Source organism: Columba livia, chromosome 8 (assembly GCF_036013475.1).
Source record: "Columba livia isolate bColLiv1 breed racing homer chromosome 8, bColLiv1.pat.W.v2, whole genome shotgun sequence".
Classification (NCBI taxonomy): Eukaryota; Metazoa; Chordata; class Aves; order Columbiformes; family Columbidae; genus Columba; species Columba livia.
Window position 1 is genome coordinate 6,995,415 of NC_088609.1, and position 15,404 is coordinate 7,010,818.

Genomic DNA, 15,404 nt, shown 5'->3' on the forward strand with positions numbered 1-15,404 from the left:
GACTGATTTCATAGATGGGTTTCTTTGCTCTAGCAGAGAATAGTGAAATCTTACGTAGATGTTTTTCTAAATGCCGTTTTGTCTTTTAATGTAAATGATCTTGAATAGTGTTTGTTATGTCCTTAAATTCAGCATTTTTAGCTGAACTCAATCCTTCTGACAATGCTTAAGATACACAAGAAAAAATGCAGTACCTGAGTCATTGTCTTTTTTGTTCATTGAAAAATGAGTAACTAAAATTGCATTATAACTGGGCTTCCTAATTTTTGTTTAAGCAGGTATGGAGTAGAACATCAGAGTCTATTTTATTTTGTCTATTTTAGTCATTTAAGCAGTGGTGTTTATTAAATCTAGAGTTGAACTGTCTGACTGTCCACATCCTTCATAGCAAAGCTCTTCAGTAACGGATGGCAAGGCCTTCAATAGAGCTGCACCTATTTATACTAGCAGATATTATACTCTTATTTTCAGACAAGGATTATTAGTTGTGAATAAAAAAGTCATCACAGATTTTCTTTGTTCTGCATTATTTCTGAAAACACTTCACGGTGCTTTACAAACTGTTTTCCCATAATTGCAAAGCAGCAGCAGTTACAGTGGCAGTAAACCAGCTGAAAGAGCAAAGGCTGAAAAGCGTAGGTACTGAGTCCAGTCACCTCTTATGATGGGAATGATGAGATTAAATCCATAATTTATTCTATATAGAGGAAGAAACAATGCGGGGAGGGGGAAGATTGTGAGAAAACTCCTAGAGAAGGGATGAAGTAAATTTATTTTAAGGCTGCTAATAAGCACTAGGAGATGGATTGATGGATTGTGGTTGACTCTTCTGTGACTACGGTGGATGATGGGTGCGGAGTAAAGCTCTTCCCTAACTTCTGTGACCCACATGAGGACCAGGCGGGCTGTGGTCTTGCCCAGGAGGTAGGATCTGTGAAACTGCTCTTCTCTGGTTCTCCTCACACAGACTAGAGAGCTCTGTCCTCCCTCCTCCTCCATGTCGCACATGGAGAGGTAAGTACATAGCACATCGTGAAGGAGCGTAACTGGCCAAGCTTCCCACAGTGCAGCTGAAGAATTCTAGGAAGTTTCCTTCTCTTTATAGCAGAACACTTGCTGATTTTCCCATATAACGTTACCTCTTAATGACAATTTGACTCATTAACTAATGAGTATTAATCTGCTCCTAATTTGAGACACTCTATAAAGAAACTATATGAAATCTGTGGGTGCAATGTTTCCTGTTGTATGGTCAAATGTAAAGATTCCTGGAAAATCAAGTTGGGCATCTCACTAGTAATATTTTAGATCACAGGAACAATGGGGAGCCAAGGAGGCTGTAGCTCTGGGTTTTAAAATTTTTTCCAGTTGTTAAACATTTTGCTCAAAAACTGAGACTTTTTTCTGTTCTCCAAATAGCTGTTTAATCACTGCTTGAGGTTGAAAAAAAGTGTATTGGAGCAGATGGCAAGAACACAGGATTTAAACAGGGGACAGATGTAACCATATTAGGGAGCCTGGAAGATAAATCTCTTAAAGTCTTGTGGCAGACGTGATCATTACTTTGTTTACAAAGATGAAATATTACTAGTTTCAATTAACAGTTGCTATTGTCCAAATTTGGGATCTTTCCCCTTCAGAAAGTCATTAAAACCTGTTGTAAATCATCGTGTTTGTGCTACTTCCGTACCGTGCGTAAATCATGGAGACATCCCAGCATCTCCATTCTTTATGGAAAATGTGTAGATAGGTATTTATACAACACAAAATATTGTGTTTGCTTTCTCTTAAGCAGTTTACAAGTACTGTCTCCAGTGACGTACTGTCTCCTGTGAGGTACAGGGGTACCGGGAAAGCAGAAAAAGGAGATGTGTATTCAGCCCCTGTGCTGCCAGTTGGTTCTTTGCCTGTAGCTCCATCCCCTCAGTGCTGTCCCTGTCGCCAATGGCTCCTCTTAGGGCTCTAACATAAAGGAAGTCTCTGCCCATACGTACATCTGGAGCGTAGGAAGGCAACACAGTAAAGAACAGTCTTCTCTTCACGTGGAAAAATCTGTAGGTTGTGCGAGAGACAGTGAGGAAATAAGATGTTGTCTGTGTGCAGCTTCCTTGCTGCTGAGACGTGGAAGAACCTTTGCTGTCCTTGGGAAAACAATGCTTTGTAAGGAGGAAGTCCTCTTACAGTGCATGTGTATATACATACATACGCATACACTTTATTTACATCTCTATATATTTAGATGGATGTTCGGGTGAATTCAGTAGCTGCTGCTTGAATACACACTTTTAAAAAAAGCTGTGATCTTAAAAATGTTAAGAAAAACCCAGAAACAGTTCAGAGTGCTACTGTGTTGTTATAATTCCATCTCATCCCTTCATTATGGCTGGAACTGAGAAGAGGTAGGCGTGAGGAACAGGAGGTGTTCTGGCATTAATCACAGTGCCTTCGGCAGCAAATATTAGCACGTCACTTGAACATATTGCATTGGAGTGTCTGTGAAGCACACGTCCCTCATCCGTACAGCGTTCTCGGTAACGTTTTCTTCCTCCAGCTGAAAACTCAGAACATGTAGGGTGTCTATTGTCTATATGAACCAGAGTTCACTGGTATGGACATTTTTACCCAGTAGAATATTTTTCATTCTTAGTTTCAACTGAAAATTGCATTTTGTTACAATTGAAGCAGGAAACTTGTCCTCCTTATTAAAGGGAAAAAGATAATATGTGTGTAACATTTTTTTTTAAGCATCAACATCCTCCAAAAGGAAAGAGGAAGATGGTAATAGTTACAGTAATGTTACATTTATCCTGTTCTGACTCCTATTTTACCTATAGCAAAGGCAAGGACACCACAGAGAAGCGCTGATCAAAAAAGCAGGAATATGTAGGAGGAAGAGTCACAAAGTACTTACCTTACTAGAACTCAGATATTAATTGCACAGTGTAAATCACTGCATTTATAAAGTCAGACAGAAAATCAGGAAATAACAAAATTAAGGTGACAGGTACCACAGCTGTGTTTCAGCACTGTGATGCAGTCTTGAGAAATGATTACACAATTTCAACACATATATATATAAATATATATATATACCATTTTATTATCATAAATTGACATGTAAATTTAGCAACATTCTACATTTCTTTAGCCTCTCTCACCCTGACGTACTGTGTGAATTACATGCAGTAAGACTCACAGAATGACTTAGTCAAAGAATAAGAACAGAAAATATACACATAAAATATTTTCTATTACATTCTCATTCCTCAGGGAACTATATGCTTTAGCAGTTCTGGTTGGGACATCTCACATCAAACTGCTTTTAACTAATGTCTTTTTATGATAATAACTGTTTTTAGATTCAGGCAATGCTAGAAGAACTTTGCTTAGTACCAAGTAATTAGTAATTAATGAAGCGCTGACTAGATGCCAAAAATGTAAGCTATACTCTTTTAAATCATTAGTTACCAAAACACGATTAAGAAGTATCTCTTCTGCAGTACTCAGGAAGCTTGGCTGAAAGGCAACAAAATTAATTTGATTTTAACATAATGTATAGTTTTAATCCCAGAGCTTTGTGTGCAGCACAATATGATCAGTCATAATCATACACTGTTTCTCTTTTATCCTTAAAATTTTTAGAACAATTTGTGTAGTAATCTATACAAGCAAAGCTGATTACATTAAAGTAACTTACATTATAATTGATTAAATCTAAAATGTTTATGCTGTCTTCTGTTAATGAAAGTATAATAAACAGTGATTGTACTCTGCTGGCATTTTTATAGGCGTAGATTTTACAATGGCAAGAGCTTTGCATTGCGGTCTCAACATTGCATTACAGCTGCCCCTGCGAACATATCACAGTTGGTATATGGAAGCACACACAGTTTATGTTGGAAAAATGGGTTTGATCTGTGAAATTAGAAATATATGGATGAATTTCCATCCTCTCAGTAGGTAATACTGAAGATGCAAACTGTTGCTTTCCAAAGGAAGTGTTATACCCTATGTATTCTGAGGGGTTTCTGTTCACAGTGAAGCTGGTTACCTTCTTGCTGAGAAGTGTAGCTTCTTTCTTGGGAAGTGAATTATATAAATAATCCTTGCTAGTAAGATTTTGGACAAGTATTTCTGAAGAGCAGCCTCTGAGATCCATAGTAATTAATTATCCAGAAGAATTCTCTGTCTGTAGAATTTTCAGCCCTGTTCATTTGCAGTGACTCATGTCACTGCGTTAGTTCAGGTCATTCCCTCGCAGGCTGCCAGTCACAAGTGGCAGCGCTTTCCTGTTACTTTAGACAGCAGCTTTCTCCATTATAACCCACTGTTTTGCCATGTATTTTCATCTATTCATTTCCTCTCTTTTTCATGCTTCCTGCAATTTGAATATTTAACAGCACAGCTGCAATATTCAACTAATAGGGAATTTTAAATGCAGTACTTAGTATTATGGAAAGAGTCTGCACCTACAAAATAATAAGAACATCAGCGTTGTGTATAGAGTGGGCAATTGAACACTGGAAGGTGGTATCTTGGAAAAGCTTTCAGAATCAGAGGAGAAAAGCAACTAAACATGGGGCTCTAGTGTAAAACTGCAGCGTTTCGACACTTAAGTGGAATTGGGGATTTCAGTTTCACGGTCTAATGTACTTTCTCCTTCTCACTCCCACTTTAAAACTCTCTTTGCAATGAAATGATGGCATTGCATCCAACATTTTCTGTTTTTCTCCATTTCATTCTTGACACGCTGCATGCATGACTGTGTTCATATACTGAGGAGGTGTTTCTACTGAGCTGCTGCCTGGGATGCCTGTGTATTTCTTAAACCTTTATTTTAGACCCTCTACAATGTAAAACCAGCTTTCTTTCTTCCCATATGTACTATGTTGTATGGATGACTATTTATCAATAGTGAATTTGTCACTATATTATCTTCCAACGCAGCAGGGTCACTTAGAGTATCTTAAAAACCTGCCCCTCAATTGTGACTAATTTTGTGTCGTCTACAAGTGTTGTCTCCATCTGTACAGCCCTTTTTCTAGATGATTTTTAAAGGTTTTTATAACAAAATCTTAAAAACACACGACTCTCTTAGCTTTTCACCATGCGTTCTCCTTGGTTTATGAGACAAAGTAGTTTGTCTCCTGCTTTAGTGGAGAATAATTTACAAAAAATATAGCTTCCTCCTTTTGAGGTGCCTTTACTTCCTTTTTAAAAATTCTTCTTATCTCTGTGTTGAAAGTCATTGTGGTTCCAAAACCGGTGAGACAGTTTTTCCATTCACTGACCCACCTGCTGAAAGCCTTGCATAAGGATGGCATTTGGCATTTGATTTTCCTTTCATTTATCCTGGTTCAGAATGAGTTTGACATTACGCCAGATTACTGTGGTAAAAAAAAGGCACAAAGCTTTATTAAAATTGGGAAAATGGCATTGTACGTAAAAGTACTGCCTTTCTGCTTTACAGTCAAACTTGTGTTGTTTCTCAAATCCTTCCTGCCTTATTTTCCCATCGTGGTTTTAAACGTTGGTACCATCTTTCCATCCCGCTGCGCTCTAATCTGGGTCTCTCAAATATGCTTTAGATCCCAGTACCTATATTCTCACCAGTCTGCAACTCTACTAAAAATCAGGCACTATGCACAGCAAGCGGCTATAAATTACATTGAAAGCATATAGCAGGTGGCTGTATTATTGATGGCAGCAATGGGTTATCCCGTATATGAACAAATTACTGACTCTGCCTCCCGAGGATGTGAAGGAAGCGGTAATGATCTTAATTCCATAACAGGATGAAAACGAGTCAGCTCACAAGTTAATGAGGTTACGTATTGTTTGCGAAGCATTCTGGATATGTATGAATGCTGGCTATTAATTATTGTAGTAAGTGGCCGGGGCTGCAGGCTCCCTGGCCAAGGGCTGTCTCTATGACAGCGGCACTGACAACTCTTGCGACTTTATGGCCAATTCTTGCAAAAACTGGTGGTTTTCTGAGAGCTTTCGCTCCCGCAATGATGCAGACACCTTGGAGGCCTTGCGTTCGTCTTGTCATCGCTCCCCAACGATTGTGGGAACAGAGAAAAATCCAGAAAGTCCTTGCGCTTGCCTTGCTCCTAAATTCATGTACTTATTAGCAAAGTAATGTTTTGTTTAGTTTTGTTTGTTTGTGGTGGTGGGTTGGTTGGTTGGTTGTAGTAGGTTTTTTACTTGCCTTCCTCCTAAATGCATGTATTTATTAGCAAAGTAATGTGGTTTTGTTTGTTTGTTTGGTGGTGGTGGTGGTGGTGGGTTTTTGTGGGTTTTTTTTGAGCCAGTCCCTTACTTGCCTTCCTCCTAAATGAATGTATTTCTTAGCAAAGTAATGTTTTGGGGTTTTGTTTGTTGTTGGTGGTGGGTTCTTTTGTTTTTGCGGTGTTTTTTTGAGCCATTCCCTTCCTCTCGCCCCAGCTGTCTCTCCTCAGCAGCAGCGCGGCGCCTCCCGGAGAGCTGTCGGTCTTTCCCCCGCCGTTTTCTGCCGCTCAGCCGCGGCGAGGCGGCATCGCTGGGGCCGCCCAAGAGGCGCCGTGAGGGGGCTGCGCCCACTGAGGGGGAGGCGGGAAGGCGGGAGGGACGCGCCTCACACCCCTCGTCGCTACGGCAACCGGCGCACGGCGGCCGTTGGGCTGGCGCATGCGCAGTCCGCGCCCGAGGCGGGCGGGGGGGGTGTGTGCACGGCGCGCATGCGCAAGAGGCGCCGGGTTTCCCCCCCCGCCCCGCGCGCGTGTATGTGTGTGTGTATGTGCGCGCGTGAGCGTGCGCGCGTGGCGGCGCTGCCGGCTCCCCGCACCGTGCGGCCCGCAGGCGCGGAGCGGAGCGCCCGCGGCTTCCCCGCCCTCGCTCGTCCGTCCCCCGCGCTCGCAGGTGAGCTGGGCTGCTGCGGGAAGGAGGAGGATAGAGGAGGGAGGCGTGCGGCCGGCCACCCGCCTTCGCGGGGAGCCGCGGCGGGGCTTATTGTCCGGCTCTGAGGAGGAGGAGAGAAAGGAGGCTTAACCCCGGCTGCACGCCGGGCCCTGCAGGGCTGCCGGCCGGGGATTGGAGGCGCGCCGTCCCCTCCCAGATCCGGGGAGGGTCTCGGCCCCCTCCCGTCACCCGGCTCCTCACGCTCCGCCGCCCACCTGTCGGCCGCCTCCTCAGCCGGTGTCGCGGGCGACGGCGGCCGGTAGCGGGTCGGCAGTGGGGGCCGGGGCCCGGCGGCTCGGCAGCGCCCTCTCCCCCCTCAGTGTGCGCGGGGTGTGTATGTGTGTGCAGGGCGGCGGGCCCCCCGCGGCCGTGCTGCAAGATGGAGGGATGGGCGGCTGTGGAGCGTCGGTTGTTTCCCCCCTCGCTACCTGCGCCAGGGGACGGAGAGCAAGTTGCGGCCTGGCTGGGGGGAGCTGCCCCCCTTTGCTCGCTGGAGGGGCCCTGGGGAGTAGACGATGAGGGGGTTGTTTGTGTGTGCGGGGGCGGTGGGGTGGGGGCACAGGCGGCGGCGCGGTGGCTGTGGCGGGGAGATACCGCTATCCGGGCAGCCCCCGCCGGGCACCCTGACATGGGGAGCAGCACCCCGGGCTGGGTCAGCACACAGGCGGGGCTGGGGGAGGGATTCAGGGTGTCAAGCCGGCATAGAGCCTCTTTTCTATAAAACGGGGTGAATTCGGAGCACCGAGAGCACAGTGCCTTGTATCAGACAGGGATCTGCTTTAGAGAGTGGACAAATTAATGCTGTTTATTTGACATCCAGAGCGTTTGGCATACTTCTTTCTTGGCAGCAGATGCTGGAAAAGCAATTATACAGATATACTTTAAACCGAGATGAGTGGTGATGATAGGTAATAGTTTGAATTAACTTGTTCCCGTGTATTTAATAGTAGCTACTTCCTGGTGAAATTCTGTGGGTATGTTTATCTGTTCAAGTGATCCCTATGCAGACAAGAGGTGCCTTTGCACAGGTCTGATTCCTCCCCCCCCAGTCTGTAGTCTGTTCCTGTGCTAAACTGAGGGGCTTTACTATCACAGAGAGCTAGAAGAGATGGAGGCTATTTCTTTTCAAATAGGATAGGTGGATAAGCAGGCAATCAAATGTTTCATAGGCCTATGGTTTTTGAGTTTCTCTCAAGACTGGAAAATGTGGTAGGATGCACGGTTATAATTCTTTTTTTTTTCTTATCATTTCCTGTCTCTGCAGCTGACTTGATTTTAGTAGTATTGTGGTGGTGGTTTGTTTCTGACTAAAATGGGCTTAACTTTCTATTCACATCAAACAATTGTTTGGTGGTTTGCGACCTTTTGTATAGGCCTCTTGTGTTTTTTAGTTGTTCTGCACATTTTTGTTGTTGAACTTCAACTCACCTTTTTTAGTTTTTAATCTTTATTAGGTCTCAGAAGACCATTAGAAATAATACAAAGGTTAAAGAGTACTGATACTGCTGATACTTATGTATTATCTTAATGCAAATGGTTTAATTGTTGATCCTCTTAAAAGAATGTCACATGCCGAACAGTGAGGAGTAGAGAAATATATTGTTTTTCTAAAGCTTTCATTTAGCAACATATATGTGTTTTTTCATGTATTATTGTAAGGTTTAGTGTCTATGATAATGTAGGCAGATGACTTCCATGGACATGTCTACGTCAGCTGTACTGGCTTGAGCCCTGATTCTGTAAATTAGTATGATCCACACAGGTGCCCAAACTTTAGTGAATTTGCACCGTTAAGTACTGGAGTATAGCATAGTACAGAGGTTGAGAGTTGCCTGTGGTCTTTACGAGCAGTGTCTCTGGTTACTCTGAAAAATACTTCATGTGTCTGAGATAAATGATTTTTGTTTTGTTTTTTCCCCAAGACAAATCTTTTGCAGAAGCAAAACCAGCGCTCCTTCGTACAGCCTCTGCGCATCCCTGCATGCGGGTTGTCTGCAGTCTTGCTCAGAAGTTTGCTAAAGATAGGTCACTTGAATTGAAAGAGTGCCCTCTGGTGACATCTGTATTTAGAGTTTGGACTGTGTGAAGAGGCGCTCCTGCTAGTCTGAAATTAAACATTCCTCCCGACAAGGCTGGAGATGTGTTCTGCACTGAAATAGTAGCATGGCCATGGTGGAGATGGGGGACGAGCACTCACTTGCAAATACATGTGGTAGACGTATGGCAGTCACTGGGAGTCTGTTAGCCCCCTTGTGAAATATTCTGCCTTGTAATTTATTTTGATGAGCAATGTTTGATTCCTGAGTGTAAGGGATGAAAAAACCCCCCAAAACAAAAACCCAAACAAACAAAAACCCACAAACCCAAGCAAACAAAAATCCAAACCAAACAGAAAACCCAAACACAACCAAACCTCTTTGTGAGGTTATTGTGTTTACTATCGGGTACTTTTTCCTCTGAAACTTGCATTGTGCAGAATTTTTGGAGAGATCTTTTCCCTTCCACACCTCTATCTTGCTGGTGACTGTGTGGCTTGAAAATCTCAGTGTTTAGGTATTTTATTGATCTTGATGCTGTTCAGCACCAGTGAACAAATATGAAGATACAGGGCTAACTCTTTAATTTCCATGACTTGTGTAAATTTTGATTTTAAAATAGGCTATGTTTGCAATAAATGTATTTAAGACTTCAGAAAGCTAATAATGTCTTAGTGTGCTAATGTTCTGCTTGCCATGTCTTTGAATATTAAAAGATTTGAATTTATAAGGACACACCTCCACCTTAAGCAGTTTCTTCCCCCCTTTTTTATTTTTCATTGAGATTAGGGATTAAACTTTGTATTTGCTTGGAGTTGAGTCATTTGGGCTCCTCCTTTCATTCAATAAATAAAGCTGACCTGAAAACTTCCTTTAAGGGTGGGGAGTGTAATTGGTTGCATTTTGTCAAAGTATAAGACATCAAAGGCATGGTACATTTCTGATTTGAGTGTTGTTTTACAGCCCTTGTTAAGAAAGATCTTTAAGAATGCATTTTCAAAATAACGAGAACTTTTAAGTTAATAATATCTTTAGATATCTGGAAGTGCTGCAGTAGAGTTAATATTTTAATATTCATGCATGCATAGTGTTTACTGCATGAACAGAAGCTTTGTGAGCTTCATGTTTTGTCTGTTTATCAACTGATCACATGTTGAAGTCAAAGAGTCTTACTATTACAGTTGGGTGTCTTAAGTAGATGCTCTGTAGAACATGTGAGTGTGTGACTGCAACTCTTTTTATTTTACAAAGATCCTTAATGGCCTGGTAGGACTCCAGCTAAAATGGCTTTGGAATCCTTGTTGTGTGCAGATTGGCATCGCCCAGTCAAGGGAACATCTGCAGTGGGAGCTGGAGCCAGCAGTTGTGGGGTGTCAGCTCTTGCCGCTGCTGTGGCACTCCAGTCACTGGGCTGAGCTGCTGGCAGCAGCTTTGTGCAGTCAGGAGAAGCTGTGGAAAGGGGGAAAAAGGAGAGTGTGGCCCAAAGTCACAGAAGGGGAGGATGTATTCAGCAGCATGGTGTGTTCTGAACATTGGAGCTTCTAGCTGTGACTGTCCAAAGTGAGCTTGGTGTGAATGATGGTCATTGAAACCTGCTTGCTGGCTGAGGAGAACAGAGACTGTTTCCTATCCGTGCTTCAGTTTGTAGGAGAGTTTGGCTAGAAAAACTGACCTGTTCATGGAGTCTTACAGCAAAATAAAATATGGGGAAACCTAGTGGGCCAGGACTAAATATTTCAAAACATGATGTTCCTGACATACATAAAAGGTTGATGTTTATTTTCTTGTGCTCACTGTTTGGAGGTGTGTCACTCTCTAGTACGCTCACAGCAGGTCTTTTCTAAACTCCTTACAGGCTTACAGATGGGTTATAGACTGTTGTGTGGCACAGATTGTGTCTTCCTTGAACCCATGGAGATGCCTTTGGAATGTTCTCAGAATCCTTGCTATCCCAGCTTTATTGCCAGTGTAACTTTTTCCATGGCTGTAACTTCAGTGCAGAGAAGTGATGGCCTCCATGCTTACTATGTGCTTTTCTGTAAGTAAGGATAGGATTCCCTTTTCCTTCCCTTGTGTTGTCTTACAGTCCTGACTACAGGAAATACAGCTTAGGTAGAACTGCAGGGCAATAATGCTGGGGGAAAAAAAGCGCATCTGTGTACTTTGTGGGTCCCAGCAGCTTTGCACTTATTTCTGTAAGGCTGCACTGGTCAGGCTGTGTTTTGGCTGTTTGTGACTCCTGGGTGCCTCAGCAAGTGAAGGTTTCCTGCTCCAGAATATCTCTGGGTGTGCTGCAGTGCACCTCTGTGCCTGACGCTGTGAGGCTCAAGAGCTGCCTGGTCAGAATGTCAAGAGATGCTCATGTCAGCTCCTTGTATGCATCGTATTTGTGGTTTAAAAACCTGCTCATTTCTCAGTGACAAAAAGCAGCCTTCTTTGTTAAAGATTAAGCATCTAACAGGGCAGTTGATTTGATGCCACATTTGAGAGTAATACATCTGTTGATGCTTGATGGTTAAATTGAAGCCCCTCTCGTTTTTTTTCTCTTGGGAGATATTACTTGCAGTCCACTCTGGTAGGATTCATCTTGGTACAAACTCTTAAGAATAGTTATTTGTTCTGTTTCTTTCAGGTGTTGGACTTGTGATCTATTCTCTGTGCCTGTTTCAGAATTTCATTTATATGTATACATGTGAGTACATTTCACAGGCAATATAAGTTTAGATTGCAAGTGAATTGGGAGAGGTGTGTGCATGCCCTATGTTCTCTGGTCTATTTGGGGAGACTGTATGTCTCTCCCATGTAATGCAAGTGTGACCACAGCAGTTAATGTAGCTCAGTGCCTCAGCAGCATGTAGTTGAGATTTGAACATGGATTAGAGCAAGCTGGCTGAAATTCAATCCAGATAAAATATACATGATGATGTGGATGTAATTATCAGCCTTCGTAATTGAAGGAGTGCATTTGCCATTAGATAGAAGTGTTAGTGCCCTCTGGTGACTTGAGTTTATTAGCTGTTGTTCTTAGCAATCATATTGAAGCTGTAAAATAAGTTTTAAAAATCTTTGACTAGAAGATTGAGACCTGACCAGGGCTGACTAGAATTTAGCTGGAAGTCGTATCTGACCCTCCTCCCGTTGGTTTTAGACCGTTATAGCAGTTTCTAGTGCAAGTTATGAAGTATAACTTGGGGCAGGCCCGGGTCAGTTAAGGAGAAAAGAATAGTGTGCCTGGTGATAATAAGCAGAAATGGAAGAGAAGGAGACTGTTAAGCTTTCTGTGGGGTCCTCTGCCTAAAAATGGCCATCCCGATTTAGTGTTTTGGTGTTTTGTGGTGTTTTTTTTTTTTGAGCTTGTGAATCTCTTCTGTTGCTTGTACTGTATGTCTGAGGGCTGAAGTGCTCAGTGACAGAGAAGAAATGAAAATGGGGGTTGAAATGTGCTGGCTTTCACGCTGTGACTCCATTTAAAAGTAATTTGGAGGGAAAATGTGGTGCGGAAGGTTTTGCTGGCTTTGGAGCCATCTCAGTAGGAGTCAGTGGCACTGATTCTTTGGGATATGTATGTGTTACCTGTTTTTCTCTTCAGTCGAGCTGTGACATTGGCAGCAGTCTGAAGTGACCTAGGACCAGCTCTCAACACTCTGTTGTAGTAGTGTGGCATTAAAAGCTGTTGGATTTGTGCCTCTCCTTATTCATTAAGGGACAACTTTGGGACTGTGGAATTTGCTCAGATTCATCATTCTGGGGAAGAAGGTATATTTTTTAGCTAATAATGCCTAGATAAAAATGGCAAAGATCCTGAAAAACTGATCTTAATGCAGTTTGTAAATTGGATTGCTTTTATTACATTAGCAAGGTGCCCAGGGTTTGGGATATTTGTCTAAACTATAGTATTGTATTTTCATTTAGATTTAGAATAAGTGGTATAATGTCACAGAGTGACTTGAGTTGGACCAATAAATGAATGATCAGGACTAGTACAAAGTACACTTTTTGCTCTAATACAGCCTTTTCAGATTAATATATAGGCAGGCAGAAGCCTCCAATGAAAAGCTGAAAGTCTCAGTTTACTAGGTTTTTCTTTGTAAGCTTCATGTCTGAATTCGTATCTGAAGAGGCCAGTGAGCACTTGTGACTTGTTAGTTCTGAGTAAAACTCGAATTTAAAAGCTCTTAAAGAAGCTTGTGTTTCTCATCTGCTTGTTTTATTGCCAAATTGTTTGATCTTCTAATTGCTGTTAAGATCTGTATCTTGCTTGATAATGTTAGGGTCCTCCACACTTGTAACTAATTTAAATTGGTTTGTAATTGAATTATGTTGTGACCCCACATGTGGTGGGGCAGCTTATTTATTGACTGCTCACTTCTCACACTGTTTTGGCAGAAATACCAGTGCAATGAAAAGCATCAGCTTAGATGCAGCTAGGAAATTAAGCTGCCTTTTTTTTTTTTGTCATTGCCTTATTTTTCGGTTTGATAGTTCCCCCAAACTCTTTGGCCATACAAAATCTTGCACTGATGTCATGGCAGAGAAGAGAATGAAAAAAAAAAGCAATTAGTGGTGGAGGCGACTGGCAAGTACAAAATCAGAGTTCCCATAAACCATCTGAAATCACTTAAGTGGATCAGTTGTTGCTTTGGTCATAGCTGAGCTTCTGGAGTGCTGATTTCTGGTGTTAGAGTGTAATCTCAACTCTGTCCTGAATCCATAGTTTGGTTTGCAATTCTGGGAACTTGGGCAAAACTTCCTAGTTTCAGATTTCATGCAGAAATAATTGAGGCATGACAGGGTACTTGTGACATTTTTGAAAATTGCTTTTGCACAGAGCTAAACTTAACAATTGTTGCAGCTTCTCCAATAGACCAGTGGAGCGAGTTTGGCATGATGATGGTGTTACTGGAAATTTAGTAATAGAGCCATTTGGCTGATAAGGCAAAAACGAATCCAGAAACCTGTATTTTGGGGATTCCAAACAAATCCACAAACAATTTGTTTATGTGAAGTGTTAGAATGCTGGTAGCATTGAATAGTTTCTTAGGTGTACATTTTAGATTTCAAAATGCACATAAATTGCTTGAAGTGCTAAATCAATAAAAGAAAATGTGCCCCAAAGATTTGGACTACTCTCTCTCATTAATGCATCGCTGTTTTGTACTGTCACTAATTAGTAACTCTAATATCATGAGGTATGTTGATAAAGCATATGGTGAAGTGGATGACTCATAGTCATTGTATTTCCTCTTCTACTCTGTCACATAATTAACTTTCCCTGTGTGGTTAAAGGGCATGTGGACTGTGCTGCCATTGCTAGCATGTCCAGAACACTCTGCCAACAGCCTTGTCTTTGGTTGCCAGCCAGTCTTCCCATGTGCTTTATTGGTGAGTATACCTGAGTAGTGGCAGCTATCTCATTTATTTTTAGAATAATAGTGACTTATTTTTAGACTGACCAGTTTGTTTGGACATTAGTTGTTAGGCTTGTCTGGTATGTACAATAAGTGTGATATTCACAATAATTATGATATTCTTATTGATCAAACTTCTATGGAAATATACCAACAGGCATTTTGGAGAGGAGTAATGTATGAGAAGAGTAGAATCTATTGAGTTCAGTCCCTCCATGCAGTTGAGGACATTTTCAAACGTCTTCTGGAGCTCAGAGTGCAAAATTACTGAAGGTTTAGCAAGATTTCTTCTTAGCTGCACACTCAGCGTGTGCTTCTGGGAACCATGAATATGGTGGGCTTTGAGCAGCCTGAACCTTTAACTGTTTGTTAAAGCAGATAAAAACCTGAGTCTTGCAGGCCTGCCTTAGCATAGGATTAACATTACCTGGGTATAAGGCTTTATTATTGTTACTTTTTAATATGCTGTGCATGGATGGTGTCAGGTATGCAGTTTCTAATGAAACCATTTTCCATTTTATTTAAATGATAATAAGAAATGTCCCTCTGCAATAGAAGTATTTTTGCTCCTTCCTGTTTGAAAAGTGCTCTCCTGGCTGCCCTGTGCTGCTTCATTATTATGATAGCATTTCTTCTAATCCTCCTTTGTGCGTTGTTGGTTTGTTTTCTTTCCTTCCCTGTCCAAGCATATTTTGGATTTATTTTGAACAGATTTTGGCAGGTTACTCTTTGATAATAGATTTTGGTGGTTTTGGTGATATTCCTCACTAAAAGTGCTTTTCTCCTTACTAGTGGACAATGACTTTCTCTCAGATCCAGTCTAGTATTGTGTTACATTGGACAAGGTCTTCATTATAAATGTACCAAATGTTGTGGTACCAAGTCTAATCACAGTATGAAACTGCAATTCTTTGGTTATTTTTTAATGCCCTTGTGTCGATGTAGCTATGCTGGCAGCAAGTTGTTTTATTGGTGGAAGTTGCTTAGCTATACGGGCGATATCTATTCAAGTGCTCAA

At 42.0% G+C, this 15,404-nt stretch overlaps 1 protein-coding gene across 13 annotated transcripts in view; it reads left to right on the forward strand.

Moving 5' to 3' along the window:
- Positions 1-15,404, forward strand: part of RALGPS2 (Ral GEF with PH domain and SH3 binding motif 2) — a 157,242-nt gene that overhangs the window by 28,294 nt on the left and 113,544 nt on the right. For 4 of the 13 annotated variants that reach the window (XM_065071743.1, XM_065071746.1, XM_065071744.1 and 1 more), the window contains exon 1: positions 6,685-6,903. The exons of 5 other annotated variants lie outside the window; for them this stretch is intronic. Coding sequence is in view for 1 of the 8 variants with exons in the window: in XM_065071749.1 (XP_064927821.1) it covers positions 14,268-14,360 (93 nt within the window). In the remaining 7 variants the exon portion in view is untranslated. Of the gene's footprint in view, positions 1-6,684; positions 6,904-6,980; positions 7,273-11,650; positions 11,671-13,014; positions 14,361-15,404 lie in introns of those variants that run through there. 4 more of the 13 variants (XM_065071750.1, XM_065071755.1, XM_065071753.1 and 1 more) reach the window with 4 other exon arrangements.